Source organism: Petaurus breviceps, unplaced genomic scaffold (assembly GCF_028583685.1).
Source record: "Petaurus breviceps papuanus isolate PSGF00001 unplaced genomic scaffold, PetGlider_PUasm1.0 188, whole genome shotgun sequence".
NCBI classification, from domain to species: Eukaryota; Metazoa; Chordata; class Mammalia; order Diprotodontia; family Petauridae; genus Petaurus; species Petaurus breviceps.
In genome coordinates, this window is record NW_027185804.1 from 9,718,303 (window position 1) to 9,744,105 (window position 25,803).

At 41.9% G+C, this 25,803-nt stretch overlaps 1 protein-coding gene across 3 annotated transcripts; it reads right to left on the minus strand.

Moving 5' to 3' along the window:
• On the minus strand, positions 1-24,772 carry E2F8 (E2F transcription factor 8). Of its 3 annotated transcripts, XM_069091279.1 has the most exons (14): positions 23,899-24,772; positions 23,429-23,551; positions 22,710-22,837; positions 17,801-18,079; positions 17,286-17,442; positions 14,745-15,056; positions 14,246-14,407; positions 10,751-10,888; positions 7,048-7,251; positions 6,632-6,719; positions 5,803-6,370; positions 2,120-2,252; positions 1,514-1,911; positions 1-778 (listed from the first exon to the last, which is right to left on the minus strand). In XM_069091279.1, exons 3-14 carry the CDS (start codon positions 22,722-22,724, stop codon positions 596-598), a joined length of 2,637 nt encoding a protein of 878 aa, XP_068947380.1. In that variant the 5' UTR covers positions 22,725-22,837; positions 23,429-23,551; positions 23,899-24,772; the 3' UTR covers positions 1-595. The 3 variants fall into 3 exon arrangements, with proteins under 3 accessions (XP_068947380.1, XP_068947379.1, XP_068947382.1); XM_069091278.1 differs by lacking the exon at positions 23,429-23,551; XM_069091281.1 differs by lacking the exons at positions 22,710-22,837; positions 23,429-23,551; positions 23,899-24,772 and having other exon boundaries at positions 17,935-18,072.
• Between the last annotated feature and the right edge of the window lie 1,031 nt (positions 24,773-25,803).

Below are 25,803 nucleotides of genomic sequence, written 5' to 3' on the forward strand. Positions count from 1 at the left end.
ATGTTTTAGAAAAGTTTTAATTTGAACAATTTATGATTAAAAATACATTATATAAATAATTCCTTCTTTCATAGACTTGATTAAGACTCATTCCTACCTTTACAACAGACATTACTGCAAGAACATGGGATCAAAGACATTACAAAATATAGCTATAGTCCCACCTATTTAGAAATACAATAATATACATTGCACTTCTTGTGCAAAGTGCAGTAGAATGTTGTTCTGATATGCCAATATAATTTAATTTTCTATAGAGTAAATTGTAACTAAGAACAGTTACTCTGTGGGATATCACAGGTACAGAGTATTTCATTGAAATAATGAATCTTTCCCAGAAGGTCATGTACCTGAGTTCAATATTTTTCATTAATTTTGTAGTTATTAAAAGCTGTACTTATACAAATATATATATATGTATACATATACACACATTAAAATAAGAGTCTGCTCTGCATTAATCAGTCATTAAACATATTTACAACTTTTCTGGGGTAGTACCTGCTCTCCAAATAAGTCTGTTAATATCTTTTGTGCTAAACTTTTTTCCTATGAATTCCAATCTTTATTAAACATCAAGGTTTGGTTGACTACATTAGTGGACATCTTCTGTGGACACTTCGAGCTTTCTCTGTGGGACAAAGAGAGATCCCAGCGAGGTGCTGTGGGCACCATCCAAATCCTCACCAGTCGAAGCCAGAAGCTTAGTTGGTCCTCCCGGTGTTCGGAAGAAGTTTTCAGTCACTAATTGTGACCCTTTGGGGGTCACTGGGACAGGCTAATGGAAAGAAATGGAAAAGAAAACTGGTCAAGACTAAATGTATGTTTCCTGGGAGCTTAAAAAAAAAGAATCAGCCTGGTCTCACATTTAAAATGTTGGAGATACAGCATATCTAGAAACCTGCTATGCAAATCATGACAAGTTTTTCACCTGGTTTTCACTGAAGCAAGATGATAAACAATATATCTAGGCAACAGCACCTTTTGCACTGAAACCTTGGGCTTGGGAGGATCAGGTACCCTGGTAGACTCTATAAATGAGAAGGGAAGGACCTCTCTATGTTTACCACACCTCTTAGATTGCTAGGTATAGGTCTACATGCTTGGGGTGTGGCCAAGAAATCTATCGATTCATTCCCATTTTGTCAAAAGGCTGACTCGAAGCCATTTTCAAAGAACCATAGTATAATCTAGCAGAAACAATATATCAGTCTCTCCAAATGTAGCTTTTTAGACCACATGTACAGAAGACAGCCTTCATACTCGTAAGTGGTTGTTTGCATACTCAAATAGGGAATAAATAAACTCGATGGTATCCAATGGAGCCAAGCTCAAAAGGGGAATAAGCGCACTTGACTTTCATAATGATAACCCCAAAAATGGAAATGAAAAAAATATAAAAATGCCAATTAAGGAAAGTTTCCAATGTGAAAATGACATTGAGGTCCTATCAGCATAGCAAACGATGATTCATCTATCATTCAAATGAAAGGGGAGTAGTAAACAGTCCTACCTGCTGTCCTGCAGCCCCAGTGATGGAGTGTCCATTCAGCTGACCACGCCCAGGCACAGGTGACTCATGCTTGGTGACCTTTCCTTGCTGCACCCCTGTGTTCTCAGACGGAGTGCTAATGGGCTCTATTCTTGGAGATACTGAAACAGAGCCCGAGCTGGCATTTGCAGATACCTGCATGCCTGGAGGTATCAGCCCTAAATGTTGCAGGGTAAAGTTCACGATGGCTGAACTCGGGTTTTGGACAGGAATGGAGTGGCTTGATGAAGGAAGGGATGGATTATTGCCAACAGGCACGGTTCCTACAGAGGTTGGTGACACCATCAGCTTCAAAGGTGTAACATGAAATGTGGGAAAATTCACAGTGGTGAGGTCAGACGTTGTCGCAGGAATGACCCCTGGAAGGCAAAGGGAGAAGACAAACTATTAAAAGGAAAGGCATGTGACTGAGAGGCTGATATAGCTTAAGGACGCTTGAGATCCACTCATGTATGAATGGATTTTTTGCTTTTTTATTATTTTATTTTCCCCTCAATTACATGTAAAAACAATTTTAATGTTCTTTTTTTTTTTTTTTTACATCAACAGGTTTTAAAGCAAACGCACCTGTAACTGGCGAATTGTAGATCCTATTATTTGGAGAACAAGCACCTACATTTTCTTTATGAGATAAAATGGACTCTGTGCCAAGTGACGGGCATTGTGTGAGAGGAATAAGGTATCCTGATGGAAACAAGGTCTGGAAAACAAGAGGTGGTTTTACTACACAAACATAATAAAAAAAATCTTGTCTGCTTTCTTCTTTGACCACTGGGATCCAGTTGTTTATCATGAGCAGGATTCTTTTTTTTTATTTTAAAAGCCAATTTCTGGCAGCGGTGGGATTTGAACCCACTCCCCCGAAGAGACTGGAAACTTAATCTAGCGCCTTAGGCCACTCGGCCACACTACCTTGATCATGATTGGGCTTCTAGTGGGACAATTATTTTGGAATTATTTCTTAGTCCTCTGGTGGTTTCCTAAGGAAAACAACACATTCTACTCCTTGAGGTCTTTAAGTAGTCATTAGAAATGCTTCCTGTAGTTTCAAAAAATGATGGGGGTATCTGCCCAAGACCGGCAGTTAGGTGGTGAAATAGAGTCAGGAAAACTCATTTTTATGAGTTCAAATCTGACCTCAGACACTTACTAGCTGTGTGACTCTGGGCGAGTCACTTAACCCTGTTTGCCTCAGTTTCCTCATTTGTAAAATAAGCTGGAGAAGGAAATGGCAAACCACTCCAGTATCTTTGCAAGAAAACCCCAAAAGGGATCATGAAGCACCTGACAGGATTGAAAACAACTAAACAACATCTGCCTAAGATACCACCTTTACTCCAAATTTCCCTAAATTTAGCAAGCTCTTTCTGAAAATGAAAAGTCCTGACCATCACATCATCTCACCTCTGTCATCACACAGTGCCAGAGAGAGAAAACATTTCTGACTCAGTCAAATGTTCAAAAATCCCATTTCAGCCCAAACATGAGTGAAACCAGCAAAAATGAAAGACATTCCTTGTAAATAAATGACCATTCTCTGATCTGCCACAAGACCCTTTTTCTTTTCTGAGATAGTCCTAGCAATAGAACAGAGTGGCAGTCTGGGGATTGGTGTCTGAGGATCTGAGTTCTTGCCCTTCCGTTCCTCATTTTACCCATAGGAAACTGGGCAAATCAGGAACTTCTTTGGGCCTGTTTCCTCATTTACAAAATGAGAGGGTTGGCCTAAATCTCCAAGGTCTACTAGACTTTTTCCAGCTTAAAGGCTCTTGGGGACAGGGACTGGGTTTTTTGTGGGGTATCCCTGGCATTTAGCACGAAGTAAGTGCTTTTGACCGATCGTGATTCTACAGTGCACCCATCAAGTACCTGGCTGCTCTGGGACAATTAAGCTGGCTTCATAAGAGACTATGCTAGCCAAGCACAATCTCTGGCAAGCCCCACTAAGCTGAAAAGGCTTTCAGTGGGACCTGGCAATGAATTATGTGTCTTGATCATATGCTACATGGCAATCAATGACTATTAAAACAGTTGTTTTACTAGAGTAAGATAGTGTTTCATTCTGGGGAGCAGCTAGCTGGTACAGCGGAGAGAGTGCTCTGCCTGGAGTTAGGAAGACCCTAGTTCAAATCTGGCCTCGGACACCTACCAGCTGCATTACTGAGCAAGCCTCAGTTTGGTCATCTGTAAGATGGAGATAACAGTGCCTACCTCCCAGGATGGTTATGAGGATGAAATGCGATAACATTTATCAAATTCTTACCACAGTGCCTGGCACATAGTAGGGACTGTATAAATGTTAGATATTACTACTAATTAACATATATAGTTAAAACTAGAAGGAACCTGAGAGATCATCTAATCCAAGTCCCTAATTTTACAGATGAGGAAACATAAGGCTGTGCAAGAAAATGACTTGCCCAAGATCCCACAGTTAGCTAGTGGCAGAAGTGAAATTTGATTTGTTCCCTCTTCCACCGAAGAACCACTCTAGCCAAGCAGGGGAGCCTCATGGCATAAAGGTTGAACAATGAAAGACTAATATTTTCCAGCCATAACAGCTTATAAAGACTGCCTTCTGAAGTATGGAGGGGCTGCAATCTGTGTGGGGGGAGGCAGTACCCAAATTGGTATAGTCACATTAAAACTGAAGGATTTCAGAGTTGTGAGGCCTCCAAGGCCATCTCACCCAACCCAGTAATCCCTCTGCACTGTTCTTAATAAGTGGTCATTCAGTACCACTTACAAACCTCTACTGAAAGCACACCCAGAGAAGAGTCTATCCCTATTTAGAGTCAGCTAGGTGACATAATGGATACAGTGTTGGGGTGGAGTTAAGAAGACCTGAGTTTAACTCTCTCCTCAGAGACTTAGTAGCTGTGTGATGCTGGACAAGTCACATAACCTGTTTCCCTCAGTTTCCTCAACTGTAAAATGTGGATAATAATACCCCATGCCTCTTTGTAAAACACTCAGCCCAGTGCCTGGCACAGAGTGGACACTCTGTAAATGCTTATTCCCTCCCCCACTTCCTTCTCCTCTAAAGACCACTCCAGCCCTAAAACTCTATAGGGTTGCAAGCTTCACAAGGTTATGAAACAGAAGTGATAAAATCCTTAAGCTATCTTTAATAACATGTTAGGGTCCTGTGACCTCATGTCAAATATTTCAGAAAGTTCATTGAAATATTTCAGACCATTGTCAAATATACCCCAGCAGCTTAAAAGAGAATAGCAGTCAAAAGAGATCCGCAGTTTAGTTCCTTTTCTGATTCTCTTGCTCAGAAACTATGTTAACATCAGAATATCAGGGAAAAAAATGTCCATGGTAAGAGTGGTCATTGTGAGGCCCCATAATCAGCCTAAAGTAGAACAACTTGTTACCTAGAGCCATACCAGCAATAGATAAGTACCATGCAGCTTGTGTTTTAGAGGCTCTCAAACCTATTTATATACACTGTTGTCCATAAAATATTCATATATCTTCAGAAAATTTCTGAAAATGTAACCAGAATAGAAGTATGATACTCATTATGTGTGGGAACTCAGGGGGTGAGGTTAAGTAATTTGCCCAAGGTCAAAGGAGACATTGCTAGCAGAGCAAGAACCAAAAGCCAGTTCTATTTCCATGTAGTGTTTTCCACTAGATTATGTCATCTTCCTCACAGAATTTAATCTGTCTACTCAGGAGAAGTTAACCTAGCATGCCAAGATCCTTACAAAATCCTCATATCCCAAGTCCTAAAGCTACCAAATTTTCTCTCTACACGTTTTGTAAATGTAGTTTTGAAGTGAATTGATGGTAAAAATTTTTAAAAGGGGGTTGGGTTGGAGGGCATTTTATAATTTCTTTCCCAATCACTAAATACGTAAGTGCCTTTCTAGGCTGTGACTCAGAAAGCTGCTTTTATAGAGACTGTTGTAAGCGAACATTCACTTGGTGCTACTTTAACCCATAAATTCCTTCAACCTCTTTAACAGGTGTTCGTGTCCCATATAACTGCCAGGAACACAGTTAGGTTAGAGCCAGTACTGGGATTGCTTGAGAGCGCAGCAAGTAATGCTTTGCTCACAAAGGTTAAGAATGCTTGTGTGGTGATCCCAGGCAGATTAACTGTCAGAGGTGCTGGGGGCTCAGTCTGGGATGCCAGGAAAGGCACTCCCACCTCTACTGAGAAGCTGCTTCTGAGGCTGGTAAGGCTAGCCAGCCTAGGAAGCTCCTGGGTCTGAACCAGGGAGGATGGCACTTACTGCTGGGACATTGTCCAGTCCCTTTAGATCCTCTCTGGGTTTCTTTTTGGTGCTGTTATTCTCCAGGGCATTCTGCCTTTTCAAACACCTTTCGGCAGCCGGTTCTCTGTCTTCATTCCTTGGGGTCTGTCCTTCAGAGGCGGGCAGCGCTTTCCCAGTCTTAGCAGGGACATCAGCCTTGACCGCATCACTGGTGACTTTTTCCGTGGTCATTTGAGTAGTTAAGAGATGGGCATTAGTATTATCGGCAGAACCTTTAATTCCAGTTACATTAGCACAGGGAACAGTGTGTACTGAGGAATTTAGGTTTTGGGGTGTCACAGTTTGGGCCTGGGGAGGATGCAGATAGATTGCATATGAGGTACCCGAGGGGGCATGAGGCACAATTACAGGCACTGAAGAAGGTAAGGGGCTGTGGATCAGAGGTAGGACCCCTAGTGGCTGAATGAGAGATGGCGTCTGAGAGGAAGACATGGTTCTGCTGGGCTCAGCATTGGCTATGAAGTCAAGAGATTGACAGTGCATAGAAGGTCTTGTCAATTGCATTTTCACCTTCTTTTTTAGTTCACTAAAAAACAAAATAGAAACCCGCACGTTGAAAAACAATAACAACCACCATGAAATATTCTATCGTTCCAAGTTTTGGAGTAAAAAAAAAAATCAGTGCTTTTATGGGAGCTTGTGTTAAAATCCCAATATTATTTGAAAGTAGCTGAGCAATAAAAACATCTTACTGGTTCTTAAGTCTAATCAATATTCTTGGATAAAATAAGGAATCCATGTAAGTCAGAGAAAATTAATTCAGAACAATATTAAAACCACGACCTACCTGGATTGCTCTTCTAATTGCATTTTGCAAATAGCTGCAAGCTGGGCCATTTTATTTGGGAAGGGTGCTGACTTCAGAGAACTCTCAGCTGGTAAAACAGAACAATGTACATTAAGGCAAAGAACAGACATGTTCTTCCATAGGAAACCACCATGACGGGAATTGTAACAAAACATTTCATATTTTTGTCCCAGAGTCATTAAGCAAATGAAATTCCACAAAATTCTCTTCCTACCACTTGGTGCATGCATGATTTAGAATTTGCAAACGTTTGAGTGAAAAAAGGCTATTGTGATCCTCTAACTTATTGAATTCATCTAATAGATACTAAATCAATTCAATAAAAATGCTTTATGGCAGAAAGACTTTATTATTGTTAGTGGTACATCCCAATGTCTTCTTTCTCAAATACCTACCTTTATTGGTCTTGATGGGGCTGCTGGGAGCAGAACTTATCTTTCTCCGGTCATTTTCTATACTCTTTACTAGTTTTACTAGAGATGGATGCCTGGTAAAGTTTGGTTTCCCAGTGGTAGAGAAGAGATTTTTAGCACACTGTTCTTTAGAAGACTGAGATGGTTCCGAATCAGATGAGTCAAAGGAAGTTACAGGGCTCGAAACTGGAACAAAAGAGATCAATGTATTAAAATGTATATGGTGGGTTAAATAAATATGCACTTGAATTAATATATTCCTTTGAGCATATCTAAAGTAATAACTAGTACAGACTAACATTTCAAAAAAGAGAAAATCAAAAAAAATTCTGTCATCAGTGGAGAGATACAGACTAAGAACTAGAAGTTGACAGTGGAGTAAAGTGGGCTGCATGTTGAAAAACAGCCAGTCACAGTTATAAAGATCAGAACACCGATAATGCCTTCTGTTTGTCGAGTTTTTTTATACCTTTCTATAGTGCTTTCATGATGATACTTCATTCCCTGGACTTTGAAAGTGAAGATGGGATTGCATTTTTAAATTATGTTTGTTTTTCTTTGATTGCCTAGAAACAACTTCCTTGAAGTAGGCATTTAGTAGGAGACACCTTAATAGGAGGTGGTTGTTGAAAGGCTCAATGTTTTTCAAGCATTTCATGTATTTTAGGAGATTATGCTGGAAAAGTCAAGAGATTATAAGGTGGTGAGGATACACAGCTGTAGGGGCAGCCCCTTAAGATCCATCAATATATATTACAGGCTATTGAGGGGCAACGAGCTAGGCTCAGAATAAATGAGGAGACAATCCTGCTGGATGGAATTTAGGAGAGTGGGCAGTGATTTCAAGGACCACTGTCACATAAGCCTCTCTCTTTAAAAACCGCTGTTCCCCTAAGGAAGACATATGGTTGAGAATTATAGATTGCCACAATCTTTAAAATTAAAAGAAACTCAGAAAACCCAATAAGGAGAATAAAGGGACTAGAGCATACTATCAACATGCCTGGGTGATGGAAGAGATATGATGAGAGGATGTGTGTGGCTTAAAAAAAAAAAGATTGGGCTGGTCATGTATTTATTATAGATAAGAAGCTAAAATCTGAATACCATACTGATCCATTACAGAAGTAATCTCTAGTTGTGATGTCTGGAAACTAGATGGTGGATTTATGAAAGATGTGTACAGGAATAACACAGGAAGAGGATCATAGGGAGTAAGTACTGAGATTTGCAAGAGTCAATCAATCAATAACCATTTATTAAGCACCTACTACATTCCAAGCATTGTGCTAGGTGTTGGGACACAAAGACAAAATGAAACAGGATCTCTGCCCTCAAAGGGCTTACATCCTATTCAGGGAGACAAGGTATAGGACATGCAGAATACATATCCAAGAAATGTAAAATCATTTTAGGGAACAACAACAAAAAAACAAAAGCCACTAGGATTTGGGAAGATCAGGAAAGGGTCCATTGAGAAGCTGGTGTCTGAGCTGAGTTCTGAAGGAAATTAAGGCTTCTGAGAGGTAGAGATACGAAACACATTGTGGGCATGGGAAGACATACAAAGCAGAGGGATGAGAGACGCAGTATTCCATTCAAGGATCAGCAAAAGCGTACAGTATAGGAAAGGAATTAATCAGTCTGCAAAGGTAGGTAGCGCCCTCAATGCCAAAGAAACGAGCTTCTGTTTTACCCCAGTTGTTGTTCAGTCATGTCTGAGTTTTTGTGACCACATGTGGGATTTTCTTGGCGGAGACACTGGAGGGGTTTGCCATTTCCTTCTCCAGCTCATCTTACAGATGAAGAAATGGAGGCAAACAGGGCGAAGTGACTTGCCCAGGGTCACACAGCTAGGAAGTGTCTGAGGCCAGATCTGGATGCAGGTCTTCCTGACTCCAGGCCCAGTGTTCTATCCACTGTGCTACCTAGCTGCCCGTATTTTCTCCTAAAAGCAACAGCAGATCTCTAAGGTTTATTGAGTACAGGAAGAACTTGGTCAAACCCAACTTTAAGAAAATTACCTTAGCGGTTGGGTGGAGAATAGGTTGGAGAGAAGTGACTCATGAAAGGGAGACCCATAAAGATGCTATTACAGCAGTCCATGTGAGAGGCCGTGATAGTCTGCACTAGGATGGTGGCCAATAGGAGTCAGATGCAAAAACTGTTGTGGAGGTAGAAAGGAAAAAACATGGAATGGTAACAGAGGGAGGGCTAAAGGTTAAGGCCTAGTTTGCAAGCCTGGGTGACTGAAAGGACAGTGTCGTCCTTGTCAGAAATAGGAAAGTCTGGAAGAGGGATGAGTTTTGGGGGAAAGATGAGGTTTTTTTTTTTTTTGTAAGCAATCGGGGTTAAGTAACTTGCTCAAGGTTACATGGCCAGTTATTTCTGGGTGTGGTGTTGAGTATCTGAGCCCAGATTTGATCCCCAGGTCATCCCAACACTGGAGTCGGTGCTCTTACTTCCTGAGCCACCTGGCCGCCCCTAAGCAACTGGGGTTAAGTAACTTGCTCAAAGTTACACGGCCAGGTGTTTCTGGGTGGGTGCTAAGTGTATGAGCCCGGGATTCGATCCCCAGGTCATCCCGACACTAGAGCCGGTGTTCTTACTCGCTGTGCTACCTGGCCGCCCCGAAAGATGAGTTTTTTTTTTTCAGATATGGTGAGTCTGAGATGTCTGTGAGACTGCCCATGTGGAATATACAACAGGCACTTGGTGATGTATGAGTAGAGCCTGGGAGAGACTAGCACAGGATATATTGTGGTCACCTATAGAGATATGTGAATCCACAGGAGGTGATAAAAACACCAAAGAGAGAACGTGGATAAGAGGACCCATGGGCGTAGCACCTTGGGTTACACCCGCCATTAGGAGGTTTGACAGAGATGCTGGATGTTCCATCAAATCAGACCAACAAGGAGTGGCCAGACAAGCAGCAGAACCAAGAATGTAGTGTTACTGACACTCAGAGAAGACAGAGCATCCAAGAAAAGAGGGGGATCAATGTCAAAGGCCACAGAGAGGTCTGTGTAAGAAAAAAGATGAGTAAGAAAAGATTCAATTTAACAATTAGATTATTGGTGAGAAGTGAGTAAGAGGAGAGGAAATGGAAGCAAACCAATGAATAGGACCAAGGGACTGAGTCCTTCCTGGACTCAGAGGTCTGACAGTGAAAGCAAGGGTAGATAAATGATAACAGCTTGAGGGGATGGCAAGGTCAAGGGAGGATTTTTCAAGGACAGGGAAGTTGTGAGCCTGTCTGCTTGTAGCAGGGAAGTAACCAGTACAGAGGGAGATAATTAAGACGACAGACAATTGTTTTAGGGGCAAAATCTGCCAAAGGCAGGAGGGGTTGGGATCAAAGGTTGTGAAGGAGAACTGGCTTTGGTAAGGAAAGAGCCATTTCTTTATGAGAGACTAAGAGGAAAAAGGGGGGAAATGGGGAATGTCATCAAGGGATGTAGAGAAGGGGGAAGGAGGGAGCTCACAGGCAAATGGCCTCTTTCATCTTAGTAAGGTATGAAACAAGGAACTCAGTGGAGAGGAGGAGGGGAGGGAGAGATAGCCCAAAATATAAACTTGAGGTCTGCTTGTACAATCTCTTTGGGAGTGGGTGGGTGAGGTTTCTCTATTTGCATATTAAATCAAAATAATAGAGCTCAGAAAAGGGAAAAAAAATACACACCTGTGGAATTTGAACAGATTTCTGGCCCTGTCCATTTAAAAGCTGGTTTTCGGCCTCTTTCCTCTGTAACGTGAACTTTCTTGATAAGCTCCAGACTACTCAAGACATTTGCTATATCATATAGCCTTCTAATTTTAGCTGGAATCAAGTAAATAGAGCAATTAATAGAAGATTCCTTTAGGCTGTTTTTCAAATAAAAACGAGTGCTACGTACATATAAGATAACCAAATTGTTGAAGAAGTAAACACGACATTACTTTTCTAGGTTACTCTAGTGACAATATTTACTTGCTTGTTTTTTTAAACCATATCAACAGATATGTGATCTCATCAGGTGTTCCTTCCAGCAAGACTGTGTAGTACAGGAGAAAAGAGCCAATATGGAGTTAGAGAACCGAGATTTAAATCATGCCAGTGTAAACTGGGGCAAGTCATTTAACTTTTGTTAAGACTCATGTTTCCATGAACCTGTAAAATGAGAGTGGTTGACCAGGATGGCCTAAAGTCCCTTTCAGGTTGGCATCTGTGGTTTATGATGCAGATGGCAACACTGAAATGCTCATCTTACCCCCAAATTCATCACCTGGTACCTAATTTTCCAGGAGTGAGAAAATAATAGGCATAACTTTAAGAATATTTTAAACTTAAGAAGGATTTGTTGAGCCTTAAATGAGTGATACTGAATTTTGAATAACAAAAGCACATCTTGATGAAAGAAGCTGGCATTATGAGGTAAATCCCATAAAAGATTATTCTACAGATTCCAATGGCTTAATTCTTGAGGGGTCTTTCAACATTTCTGGAGAATTTTACAGGGGAAGGAAATAGGGATACAAGCATCATCCACTTTTTGCTTTTCTCTGTAATCACAATGCACACTTTTATAGAGATTTAAGATTTACAAATGGCTTATGAGGCCACAAGGCATCATTTCATTTGATAAAATAAAGAAACTGAAGTTCAGAAAGCTTAGATGAAGTAAGGATGGACAGCTAGTTAGGGTTAGACAGGATCTGAATTTCTGTCTGCTGACACCAGCTTTCTCTCTAGTTCACTAAGCTCCTTCTTGGTCATTTCTGACAACAGCATAAGACATGACCTAAGATGCAGATGCCTTATTAAAAGACCAAGCTATACTCTCCACTTTTGAAAAGCCAGCCTGCATATGCCTCCCCAGTGATGCGCCATCATAGCAAATGGTAGCCATTTGCAAATCTAGCAGTGTCTTCATAGCTGAGCTAGAGGGTTCTAAACTCCCTGGGGATTCAGCAAATTATACTGATTTCAGAAACTGTGTCTAGACAAATAAAATGAAATGGAGAGTGGAACATTGTTGTAGCCCATCTGTATAATACAGGCTACAGTTTTTTCTTGTGGAAATGGCAGATTTTTTAGCCCAAATGACCTGGATTATTGCCTTGATTTTCCATTTCCTTCTGTCTTTATAGGTACATTAACAGGTAGGGAATCTCTATACTTTCTACTTCACAGGGTTTGGGGGAAGATGATGCTTTGCAAACCTTAACCAAGCTATATAAGGGTAAATTGTTATTACGATGGTGATAAAGAGAACAGTTATCCTTAGCACGGTAGAGATATTGTATATGAACAGTTCAGTTATGAGATAAATATGTTTCTTACTAAGCTGTCAAAGATAAAAGGACTGTTGGGTGCCTTACTGAGAAGTAAAAGTAACAACTAATATTTATATTGCTTCTTAAGTTTTGCAAAGTACAATCACTTGATCCTCATGAGAGGGAGGGGCTGTTGGTGTCCCAATTTTGCAGGATAAGTGACTTAGGATGGTGATTCAACAGATGAAAGGGATCCTCAGAAGCAATCTGATACAAGGTATTGGCGATCAGGGAGGTTAAGTGACTTGCTTGCCTGGGATCACACATTTAGTTATTGTTAAAGGCAGGAATGGAACCCAGGTCCTCTGACTTCAGAGCCTGCTGTTATTCCCACTGTACCAAGAACCTCTCCAGGCAACCTAAAGACACTTATAATGCATTTAGCTGCTAAAATGAATGTTAGTCTGTTTGGCTATAAGCCTGAAAAGTACCCGAGGAAGGATGACAAAAAAAATAAATAAATAAAAGATCGGTCCTCAGAATGTTGAGAGAAAAAATATGCTTGGGTTTTGCTTTGGTCAATTTGTTTTATGTCTGTCTTAAAATCCTGAGGCTTTGGAGGACAAGAAGGGAAACAGGTAGTACTGTGTGAGCCTTGCTTTCTCTCTCGGAGTTCACGGCTTTGGGCTGTGGCTCATGGCCCAGACTCCAGGCACATATCACCCCCTCCTTGTTTCCTGTATTCCCATGTCCAGTTAGTTTATAGGACAGAAACTAGTCTTTTTTACTTACATCAGGCAGAAAGGGCACTGAATTAGGGGTCAGGAGGCCAATGTTCTCATTCCAACCATTCCACTACCTACTGTCAACTTGGTCTATCATTTAACTTCTCTTTGGAGCAATTTCCTTAGATGCAAAATGAGGGGATAAAACTAAATCCTATCAGGTCCCCTCCAGTTTCTAACGTCCTCAGTTTCTTCAGTCATGGTACAGTAGAAAGAACACTGGATTTAGCATCAGAGGACATGCTTCCAAAGCCTATCCCTGCCATTTGACGACTGTGTAACCTTGGCCAGGTCACAATCTCTCTGGGTCTCAGTCTCCACTTCTGAAATTCCAAGGGGTTGGACTCCAGGGCCCGTAAGGCCACTCCAGCTCTAAAACTATGACCCTACATGATGTGTCTACAGCTGACATCAGGGTGATTCTGCATACCACCTAAGAAAGCTGGAGGCAGGAGGTCCCATCAACAGAATGGGATCTCTGGTCAGCATCAAAGCCTCACCCAGAAGAGACGTGACTCAGATGTGGTTTTCATGCTTCTCCCTTTGCTATTCCCCCTGCTCTACAGTTTGCTGGGATTGCCAGTGGGCAGAAGAATGCAGGCAGCATAGCTCCCCTCCCTGCTCTGCTCAGGGATTCTCCTGGTCATAACTACCTCCTTTTCCAGCCCATTTTAAGACGTCAGTGAAATGCAAGTTGTTCCTCCTCCACAAAGGGAGTCATGGGATGGGAGTGAGGGTGAGGGTGAAGGCAGGAGCTAAGGTTTCCCGAATATGCTGGAACTCCCTCCCCTAGTGGTTTCCTGAATTTAGAAGAAATTAAAAATATCATTCTTTGTTTACTCTGAATGCTAAATATCCTGGTCAAAATCTCTTTTCTAGAGATAAGACCTACTGTGTTTTTGAGCATCATGGAAAACAATTAGAGAGCTATTTATGGCATCAAACATAGGTATCTCTGGCAAAATGAATCCTAGCTGTTTAATCTAAAGCAGCAATATCACAGCTTCCAAAGACATTTAAAAACATGGACTGAGAGGACACGATTATATACCAAGTCTATATTAAATTCTCAAACTGGATTCAAACGTTCAGTAAATTGAAGCAAACAAAGAAAGACACACTAGCAGCACACTTACTTTTAAACTTGCTTTTATCCAAATCTTCTACATGGTCTTCACCAATTAAAATTTTGGCGGCAACTTCAAGGCTTACTATTTGAGGGGTCGATACAAGAAACAGCATCACAAATTTCTGGCTCATCACTCTTAAAGACTTGTCTTTTCGGCTGTTTACAGAGGCTATGCAAAAAAGAGGAAAGGGATTAAGAAATTAAAATCCATTCATGAGAATAAGAAAATTTTGAAAATGAGCTGAAAAGAGTGGCTTTTAGTAAACTTTTTTTTTTTGCCTTTTGGAGGGCAGTTGGGGTTAAGTAACTTGCCCAAGGTCACACGGCTAGTTTTTTTTTTTTTTTTTGTGCATGTGTGTTAAGTGTCTGGGGCCAGAACCAAACTCAGGTCCTCCTGACTCTGGGGCCAGCGCTTTACTCACTGCGCCACCTAGCCGCCCAGTCTCCATTTTCTTTATAGAGAAAAAGAAGTCCATGCAAACTGCTCTTTTCAAAAAAAGTCTCACCTGCTCGAAATTCCACTCCAGGAAGTTCCACAAAGCACATATCAGAATGTCCGTTTTGGCCAGAGCTGGCTTTCACTGCAGGCTCTTCATTTTTGTCACTATTAAAGTCAAACTCTTGCTCATACTCTCTTTTCTTGATCATCATGATCTGTTCGGCATATTTGTTCTCCATACCAACACTTTTCAAAGTCCCAAGCGTTTTGTTGAGATTATGACGCCCATGCCAAGTATATCTGTTCTTTGCCAGGCGACTGACCATATGCAAACTTTCTAGGACATTTACAATATCATAAATGCGTCTACGCTCAACATCTACAAAAAAAGGACAACTGACCATTACTTTCAAATTACCTGAAGAAGATTCTTTAAGGTACTTTATATTGAGTAGCTTTTTTCTTCATCAATACAACTGCAGTTTTATTGATGAAGTTTTAACTTCAAGTACATTGACCATGTGACTGGAAAAACACATGAAATATACATCTATGGGTCATATTTCCAGCCCATCTTCAACAACTATGGTTAACACTGAGAACAAATAATTCTGTGATTTTAATATGTTTAGACTATTCAATATTTTGAAATGCAATGAATAACATAGAATCCACATTTGTTCAATACCTTTCATTCAGTCGCAATGTTTGCTATTCTTAATTCTAAATGGCAACTATGGCCTTTAAAAAAAAAGAATTAACAAATAAATACTCTGCATCGATAATGGTAATCACATCAATACAAAGAGATAGGTGATTACAATCAGTCTGTGACCGTATTCATAGACATTCCCTGCAGTGATGAAGAAAGCAAACCATTCCTAGAAGAGTTTTGTCCATGTCCTCCCACATGCACATTACAAGAGGCGCAGCCTTCCTCGCTTTGTCTTGACATTGCAAGGATGTCAAAGGAGTGTGGTCTGATGGTTCTCCCTCACTATCGTGATGTGACTAACCCATCTTCTCTTGCTGGCACATATTTCTTTGACGGTATCCTTTGCTCCTTTGTAGTTCCTTATTGTTAATATGCTACAAGCCTGATCTTGTCCATCATGTGCCTCTCCATGGCCCTTTGAGTGATTTTCGATTTGAATTCTCTGGAGCCGCTAATGTCCCATAGTTTGTAGTCAGAAGACAACACCAGAAGGACAGTGGCATGAAAAATGCTGATTGTATCAAGTTCCAGAACACTGTAGAGTTTCCTGCATGGCATCCATAATTGTTTAAAAAGAGTTTGATCTAACTATCCACACAGGAAAACCAAGTGGATGAAAAATGCTGATTGTATCAAGTTCCAGAACATTGTAGAGTTTCCTGCATGGCATCCATAATTGTTTAAAAAGAGTTAATGAACTTAACAAATTCATTAGTCTTCATGATAACACTGAGGTTAATTCCCACTTTAAAAACCTGATAAGCAGACCCACAGATGAAAGCTAGTGGTAATGAAATCACTAGTGAATGCAGTAAGCCGGAGGCCGAGCCTGGATGAAATTTCATATTTAGAGACTCATAGGACCCTAGTCTTAAAGCTGGGGTATACTTTAGGAGCCACCTAGTCTAACCCCCTCATTTCACAGATGAAGAAACAGAGACCAAGAGAGGAGAAGTGACTTGCCCAAGGTCACATAGCTAGTAAGTAGCATGGGCAGCATTTGAACCCATGTCCTATGACTCCAGGTCCTTGATTTTCTATTGTTATCACTTTCTTCATGAAACTATTTTTGCCTTTGCACGTTACAAATCTTTCTTTTAAAAATCACATGCCACAGAACATTTTTGGAATATACTTATACCTTCACAAATATCTGACTCCATTTGCCTTTTCAAGACATGGGAAGTGAGTTTATGCTGTGTTCTCCAAGGCTATATTAATAGAGTACAAGATGGAAAGGATTAGAGTATAAGCCTGGCAATCGACTATGTAAATGGGGTCCAAAGCTGAGTCTCTAAGTACAGAGAAGTCCCTCACCAGAATTCCAGGAAGGAATTTTTCCTCTCTCAGAAAAATAGGCAGAAAATCACACACAATTCACAGTTCTTAGGCTATCTACAAACATTAATTTAACATAATTATATGCTAAGTATGCAATACCAGCAAATAAAAACTATTCAATTGTTATTTTAGACACTTACCATTTCAATATAGCCATATTCAAATGATAAAAGATTACTTAGATTAGAATGGGTTGTCATAAGTATATATTTGTTGTTGCCATGAGTATATATTTATTGTTCATTCATGTCCAACTCTTCATGACCCCATTTAGGGGTTTCTTGGCAAATATGCCAGAGTAGTTTGCAATTTCCTTCTCCAGCTCATTTTGAAGATGGGGAAACTGAGGCAAACAAGGTTAAGTGACTTGCCCAGGGTCACACAGCTAATAAGTATATGAGGCCTGATTTGTACTCAGGAAGATGAGTCTTCCTGACTAAACGGCCCAGCACTCTGCACCACCACTACGCAGCCCTATAAATATAGACATATCTATGTGTAGTCACTTCAATTATTAAATATTCATATAAACACACACATTTATATACTTACTGAGCTCTTCTGCTACTTCATCAAGACAAATGTCATTATTCACAGCAGGGTTAGGATAGTTAGGATATCGTGCTAAGAATTTATGGCACAATAATCCTAAACTTTTTTCTTTACGACTTGGTTGAGATTTCTCATATTCATCTCCAGATAAATGTTCCTGCACAAGAAGATGAGAATTATTTTAAATATAGAAATATAAGGCTTGACAGATTTATGAGAGGCACCTGCCCTTAATGACTAATACTTATACCATGTGCTATAGCTCCAACAGCTGCAAAGCTTTGAAAAAAGAAATATACTAGCAAACCTTACTTGGCAGATTTGAAAAGCAATCTTAGTACTAAAAATACCAGCATCCCAGAATCCTTAATTCTCTATTTTCTTTGGCTAAAGCCTTTTGTCTTATTCTGAATTAGCTCCATGACAATGATCTCTTAAAAATTCTTCCTGCCGCCATTCTTTCAATATCCTCACTGGTGTGGCCAAACAGTATCCTGAGCTCTTGAAAAACCTACATGTAAACAATCTTTGGCCTCAAGGATTCCACTTCTATTGTCAGACAATCCTCTTTTCTGATCTCTGTTTCGGATTTCAGGACTAGCAGCACTGATCAACATTTTAAGGTTCGCTGTTGGTGTCCATGGTTCACCTGGAGAGATTTCCTTAGGTTTTGTGGGTGTTGTTAAGGGTCCAAAGTTGGGCTGAATCTCTGCTAATACTGAATTTGGAGTAGCGGACTCCTTCTGTGGAGTTTTTATCAATATTCTTTTATGTGGCTCAAAGAAATGATTTTCCTGTAATCAGAGAATAAAAAAGTTACATTCATCACAGCAAATAATCATCTTTGTCTTAATGAGCTTACAAAAAACACAGGAAGGAGACCTGAATTCTAGTCCGAGCTCTGTCACACCCTGTGTAACCTTGGGCAGGTCATTTCCCTTTGCTGAGCTCAATTTCTCCATCTGCAAAATGAGATGATTGGACTTGATAAAATTGTGGAATCTCAAGAGGCAGAAGGGACCTCAGAGGGCATTTAAGTCCAACATGTATGCAAACAGGAATCTCCTATTGAACATTAGAAGCAAGTGGTCATCCAGCCTTAACTGATGATGTCCCGTAAAGGAAATTAATGCCAACAGCAGGGCCCATATCTATTTCTTGTCCTTGGTCTGTTCTAGCCCTAAATTTATTCATCTTTTGGTTTATAAATATTGTCAGAAAATAAAGCCCTGGAAGATTATTTTTAAAAAAGTGATAATATCCACTGACAATCTGCCAATGTGGTAGGGTCCTATGATCTCTGATAAAGACCTGTCCAAAAAAAATAGGGAAGGGTCAAGGAAGATTTGGAGTCAAATGACTTGAATTCAAATCCAGCTCTGCATCATACAGCCTGTATGATCTTGGGTAAGTCCTGCAACCTCTGAGTCTTCATTTACTTATCTATAAAATTAAGGCATTGGACCAGGCCTTCTCCACCTCTAAATCCTAGGACCCCAAGATATCATCAAGTTGCTGTTATTGACCTCATAAACCAGTCTCATTAAACAGTCCTTTGCTAAAGTCTGTGTCTAACACATCAAGAACAGCTCCTAGAATAGACCAATGCACAAGACTTTCCACAGAAACACACAGAGCACAGGAGAACACAAGCTTAGAAACCAGGAAGTCACGAAGGAAACCAGACTCCCTGGAGCTGAACTGCTTTGCTGTGGATACAATAAGTTCTCCAGTCACAGGGTAAGGGCCTCGTTGGTTAACATAACCCTAGAGAAGCCTGGGCTAGCTCTATTTTTGTATGTTGGCCTATAGGCAGGAAGCCTTGGTGTAGGAGAGATTAATGCCTTTATTTGGCATATTGACAGCACATGCCACCTTCCTGTTCCCAGAGCTCAGCTCCCATGCCTCCCTCATTGCAGTAACAGAACGACCATTTAATATCACCATGTCAACAGCTAAAACCATCAAGATGACCTAGTAATCAAACATTGCCTCAAACTTTCTATATCTAATGATATGACCCATTTCAAAAAGTCATTCTAGTTTGAAATGATTCAAAACTATCATAGTGTACTTCATGATGAGATAGATTAATTGGTTACTCACAATAATGAACAAGCATGAATCCAGGTGTGTTGGGCAATAGAGATATGGAACGAGTTACTGGCTGGCCCACAGTCATACTTAGAAACCAAATCCAGGAGAGGACAACAGACTTCCTGACCAGCAGAGGGCAACAGAGCTCCGGCCAGGAGTATCAGACAATGGGGAATTCTCAGCTATTTCAGGGCCCACCATTTGCACCTTAACCACAACTAACACAGGTGGTTTCCTTGATTCCTGCCTTTAGCAATTCTAATTCCTCCCTTTCTCCCTTCTAACATGGACCACCATGACTTCATGGGAACTAGAAACGATGGTGCCCCAAAGAGAATGGCAAAGTCATCATGAATGAAGTGCATTACTAAGGGTGATCTGGGAGCAAGAAGACCAAAATGATTTCTCTAAAAAGCAACCATGTCACTCCCCTACTCAATAAATGCCAGCGACTCCCTTTTACTTTCAAAATGAGATATCGACTCTCCCTTTTTGGCATTTAAGGAACTTTCCAGTTTTATCAGATAGTCCTCCCTTTAAGCAGTCTCCAGCCCAGGCAAACAGCTCTCCTTGACGTTCCTCACACACAGCATCTCCAATGTAATGATCAGTTTTGTGCTGATATTTTTTTTCCTTTCTAAAAAATACATTATGTTTTATAGGATGGTTCTCTGGGAGGAGGAAAGAAAGGGGTACTTGGGATAACCATGATCACGTAAGAAACAGAAGATATCAATAAAAACTCACTTTAAAAAATTCATTTATTTTGTATATGCTTATACATATACACATATATGCACATACATATGTATATATGTACACACACACACACACACATATATATATATATATAAATATATGCATATGCATGCCTTCTTCTGTGGTAGAATGTAAGGTCCCTGAGACTAAGGACTGTTTCATTTTTGTCTCTATTATCTCCACATACATAAGGCACATAAAAATGCTTATTAATTGGTTAACTGCAGTAGCCTAAAACGTATCAACAGTGATAGGTGTGACTGAAAGACGGCCTGGTCATGTAACAAAAATGAAAGATAGCCTGTATCTTGCATCAGTGTCCAGGAAGCACTAAATACCAGAGGATAGTCTTGGGCTCACTGGGTGTATCCCCTATGTAGAATTTTTTGAAGGATAGGGATAAGAATTACACAGGATAAGGGGTGGATGGGTTATAATCTGCACAGGTAAGAGGTGAGATCAAAGCCTTATCAAAGTATATCTTCTAAAGCAGAAATTGTAGGATGCAAAGCTCTATAATAGCGTATTATACTGATGATCACAGATTCACAGCATGTTAGAGCTAGAAGAGGCTTTAGTGCAGCAGAAAGAAGACTAGATCTGAAGTCAGAGACCAGGGTTGAACCCCCAGCTCCCAGCTCTCACTGACTAGCCATATGACCTTGGGCAAGTTCTTGTATCCTCATCTGTGAAATAAGAGGGATGGCCTCCTAGAGTCCTTTTAAGCATGAAATCTGTGAATGACCCTCTCTAACTACCCGGCTTTACCAAGAAACTTCGGTACAGAGGGAGTGGAATAATTCCTGGGATCCAAACCACAGATAACAATGAGACAAAGCAGGGCAGCACTTGGCACATCAGACTGCCAGTTCAGAGCTCCTTCCCCATTTCTATCAAGGGCACCACCATCTTCCAGACCCTGCCCAACATATCCAACCAATCTCCCTATCTTACCCTCTCTGTAGCTACAATATCTCTTAGTTTTCCTTTTCTCCATTCTCAGAGCTGCCACATTGGCTCTAGCCTCCATCATCTCCTACATGGCCTATACCAAAAGCCTCCGTGATGATCTCCCTGCCTCAGCTCTCTCTCCCTACTCCAATTCATCCTCCACAATCACCGAAGTGATTTTCCTAAAGAACAAGACAGACTGAGCCATTCTCCTACTCAGTAAACTCCAAGGACTCCAATTGTGTCTAGGGACAAAAATAAGCTCTTTTGTTTAACTTTTAAAGCCCTTTACAACCTGACTCCAGTCTTACTTTTGTAATTTTATTATATATTACACACCCTCCCACACTCTGCTGTAGCCCAACTGGCCTTGAGCTTCCTTACTCCTTGATACTTCCTCTCTCGTCTCCAGGAGGATGCACTGGCTGTCTTCATCATGTTGGGAACACATTCCCACCTCTTTGACTCCATTTTTTCCTTCAAAATTCTGCCCAAGTGTCATCTTCTACATGAAGCTTTCCCAGATGCCCCCATCTCCCATTGCCCACCCTCCTGCTCTTGAATTTAGTGTTTACTTATTGGGGGGCTCCCTTGATAGAATGTGAGCTCCTTGAGGACAGGGGCTGTTTTGCATCCTCAGGGCCTAATACAGTGCCTGGCACACAAAAGAGGCTCAATAAATACTTATTGATAGATTTCCATTATTGGTCCAACACAGAAACAAATCTGTTCTTACTCCTCAGTAACTTTACCTTCTTGGATTAAAGAGAATCCGTACAAGTTTACTTGGATACAACAGTAATCTTTATTAGCATCCACATCAGAGATGCTGACCAAGTGAGAAGATTTTTTCATGAGTGAGACAAATCATTTAGTAATAGCTTTGATTTCTCCAACTCTGGGAATTAGAAGGAAGTAGATGGTTGCTATTCCACTTCAACTAATGGCAATCAGAAGCATTCTGAATCTTCCTGTTTTATGAGTAAGTTTAACTTTTGGGAACAGGCGGGTACAGCTATTTGCATAATTTTTGTGGTTTATAGTGCATTCATCTGTATAGTACATGAGAGCTGGAAAAAAAGTGATTATCCTTGGTAAAAGAAATCAACTCTGTAATCATGTGAAACCGGATTCATGGTAGAATACTCAGCAAAATATTAGTGTTGTACTCCTCTCGGAAATGTCAAATTGAAAATGAAAATACAGTTTAAAAACTTCACTAAGACTTTTGGGACACCATGTACGTTATTTGCTTCTTTTCTAGGATAGACATGTTCACTTTTCATCCACATTTCTATTAGTCAGTCTTTGACCTAAACTACTGAAAATTATAGACTAATTTCACAGATGTAGGATAAACTGCCATAGGGCTTCCTTCCCTTTTTTTTTTTTTTGCATTGGTTCAAATTAGGTTTTTTTTTTAACCCCTCTGTCTTTACAGAGAAATGTGTAGAAGAGAATGTGTCCTTAGTAAAGCCCACGTGTACACCGCCCCCCCCCCCAAAAAAAATCTAGGCATCATTTTCTTGAAAAGAAAAAAAAAACCCTGAAAATCAGAGTAAAGGTAAGAGGGGGTTACACTTAAAACTGTAGTAATAGATATGGAAATCACAATACCTTCTCATTCTCCATTTTGTAAACTCTTCATATATTTTCTTAAAAATTAGAGATGCTGATTTTCTCCTAGAAATTATGATGGCTCATACATGCCAGTATATTTTATTTTTTTATAAATTTGTAATATCCTTCAAGAGAAAAAGAAGAAAGTTAATTAAAAAAGGGAAAATACGATGCATAAGAGAATTTCTTGGAAATATGTATCACCCAGTCCTCTGAAACAAAAATGAAAAACCAAAGGAAATGTGCCAATTGCCAATGGTAATTCTTCAAAATTCTGATGGAGATATAATTAGACAGCAAACGATGGAAATAATTTCAAATTACGGCTATTTCCAAATGATAAACTTTCAAAAGTCAGATGGAAGTGTGATTAGGTAGCAAACAACAATTGAAAGAATTTTAAGTTAGGACTTTCGATTTAAAAAAATACATCGATGACCATAATAGATACAAATTAGTGTAAGGAATTCTCCATCCATGCAGATATTTGCAGCTCCATACTTTGTTGCTAAGCATTTATTACTATTTTTTTTCAAACAAGATTGACTTTTAATTCGTTATCGTAACTCGCTGGTTCGCCGGTTCGCGGCCCAGCCATTTATTTACCCGGGAAACCCAAAAGGTGTCCTGCTGAGCGCCCCCAGGGCTCCCAGTGGCCACTAGAGAGGGCCCAAAGAACTTCCCCCTCCGTCTAACTGCCCCTCCCCTCCGCCCACCTTGAGGACAGTTCCTTGACAGCTTCCTCGTGGTCTCCAGGGTAACGGGCCCGGACCAATGAGAGGCCCGGCCGCCGCCCCACGATTGGTCCTCCGGACAGGGGGCGGTCCCCAACCTTCAGACTAAGATTTAAAAATTTGGCGGGGAAAACCCGGGCCGCGGCGGGTGCCGCCCAGCCGAGCGCGGGGATTGCGAACCGGAGGGCGGGCAGGTCGGTCGGCGATCCCGCGCCGCGACCAGCTCCAGCAGCCCCCTTCCCATCCCCCCCCCAGGCGCCCCCGGAGAGCCCCCGGCCCTTGCCCCGCCCCCCTCAGCGCGGGAGCTCGGCTCCTCCTTCCGCGGGCGCCGGAGGGGGAGGCGGGAAACCGCCGGCCGCCTTCCCGCCCCCTCGGGCCCGCCCGGCCCAGCTCGGCTCAGCCGCCCCTCCGGGGACCGCCGGGGGTTCGGCTGGGTCCGGGCACCGCCTCACCTGTCGGTGTGGGCGGCCCCCGGCAGGAGGAGGGAGGCCGCCTCTGCTGCTCCTGCTGCTCCTCCTCCTCGTCCCGCCCGAGCCTCGGGATCCCGCGGCCGGCGCCGCCGCCCGTCCGTCAGTCAGTCCGTCCAGGTGCCACTCGGAGGTGGGTGTGGAAGGCGGAGCGGGAGTGTCCGTCGGTGGCCCGGCGGGAGGGTGGCGGAACGGCGGACGCGTGACCTTCCCGGAGCCCCCGATTTGAAATTAACCCGCTGTCGGCGCGAGCTGCTGGGACGGGTTGGGTCCGGGAGGGCCGCCCCCCCGGGGCCCGCTCCTCCCCGCTCGGGCCCTCCTCGGCCAATCCGAATCTCCCGCCAAGAGCCGCGAGCCAATCGGAGGCCGGCGCCGCCCTCCCCGCGAAGTTGGGTGAAAAGTTAAGAAACTTTTTTTATGGCTCCGCTTAAGTCCAGGAGGGATTCACCCCATACCTGCGAGCGGGCTGGGATCGCGACCCCGTCCCCTCTTCGATGCCTTCCCCTCCGATGGTCAAGCCAGGGCCTTCCTGTAGTGGAGGGCACCCCACCTGCCCACCCCACCCTTCTCACCTTCCCGAGCTAGAGGAAAAGGTGGCGGCGGAGGCACCGTGTCCGAAAACCCTGGTATTTATGACTTGAAACTGGAGCCCCTGCTGCTAGAAATTGGGGTCTCGGAGAGCCTCATACCAAAGGAGCACTTCATCACCGCTGCAGAAAATCGGGGTATTGATGACTTGGAAATCTGACTCCCTGTTGCCAAAAATGGGGACCCTGCGGAGCTTAATCCAAAAGATGAGGATTTAGGTGTGGGAATTTAAAGTTGAAAACCCGCCAACTCCTCCGGACTTCCCTCCTCCTGCCTTCCCTTGCATCTTCCCCTCCCCCCACCCCTAGCTGCCCGAGTCAGGAGGTAAATCCTGAAGGTCATCCAGTTACCCCCTCCCCCCTTTTACAGATGGGGAACCTGAGTCCCAGAGAAGTAGGAACTTTGATAGATGTATTTATAGAAATGCTGGAGTTTGTTTCTTTTCTGCCCTTGGCTATCTCTCTTTTCCGCCGCCTTCTCCTTCTCCTTTTCCCTTTCCTTCTCCCGCTCCTTTTCTCTTCCTCTCTCTCCTCGTTCCCCTTTTCCTTCGCTTTCTTTTTTCTCTGTCCCTCTTTCCCCTTTTCTTTCTTTTTTTCTCCTCTCCCCCTCTTCCTTCCTCCCCCTTCCCCTCTCCCTCTCTTTTCCTGTCTTCCCCCTTCCTCTCTCCCTCTCCTCTCCTTTTCTCCTCTTCCCCTCTCTTTCCTCCCTTTTCCTCTCTCCCCTTTCTCGTCTCTCTCTTGTAGGTGCTGATTTTGCTAGGCAGTTTCTATTCCCCAACTTCCTCCCTGATCGGAGCAGCCATCCATTTTACTTTTTTTTTAGTTTGATCTCTTATTGATGATCTTATTCTGTAACCCTCTCTATTTTGTTATCTCTTCTTTGTAAGTCATCTAAATACTCCTTGGCCTTGCTACTCTAGTCCAATTGGCTTACTTTATGTGGCAACGAATCACCAGTTATTTACTTCGAACCAAACGTATTCTTATATTGTCCCTCACAAGATAAGGGCCGAAAGACATCTCAGATTCAAAGAAAAGGTTACACTACTTATATGCAACCTTAGATTGAAAATTGATTCATAGATCTTGCTCTGGAGAACCTTTCCTTTCTTCCTGATATTCTCAGTGGCTTGGGAGAGCATAAGCAAATGGAGTGGAAACGTTTTCACAGGCTTGTAGGAGATGAATATAACCTGACTGGGTCACATTTTGCTGAAGTGCACATTTTGACACCACATCAGGTTTTATGGGATTTGTGTTTTAAATACACCCCCCTGGCAGTCTGCATTTCTGATTAAAAAAA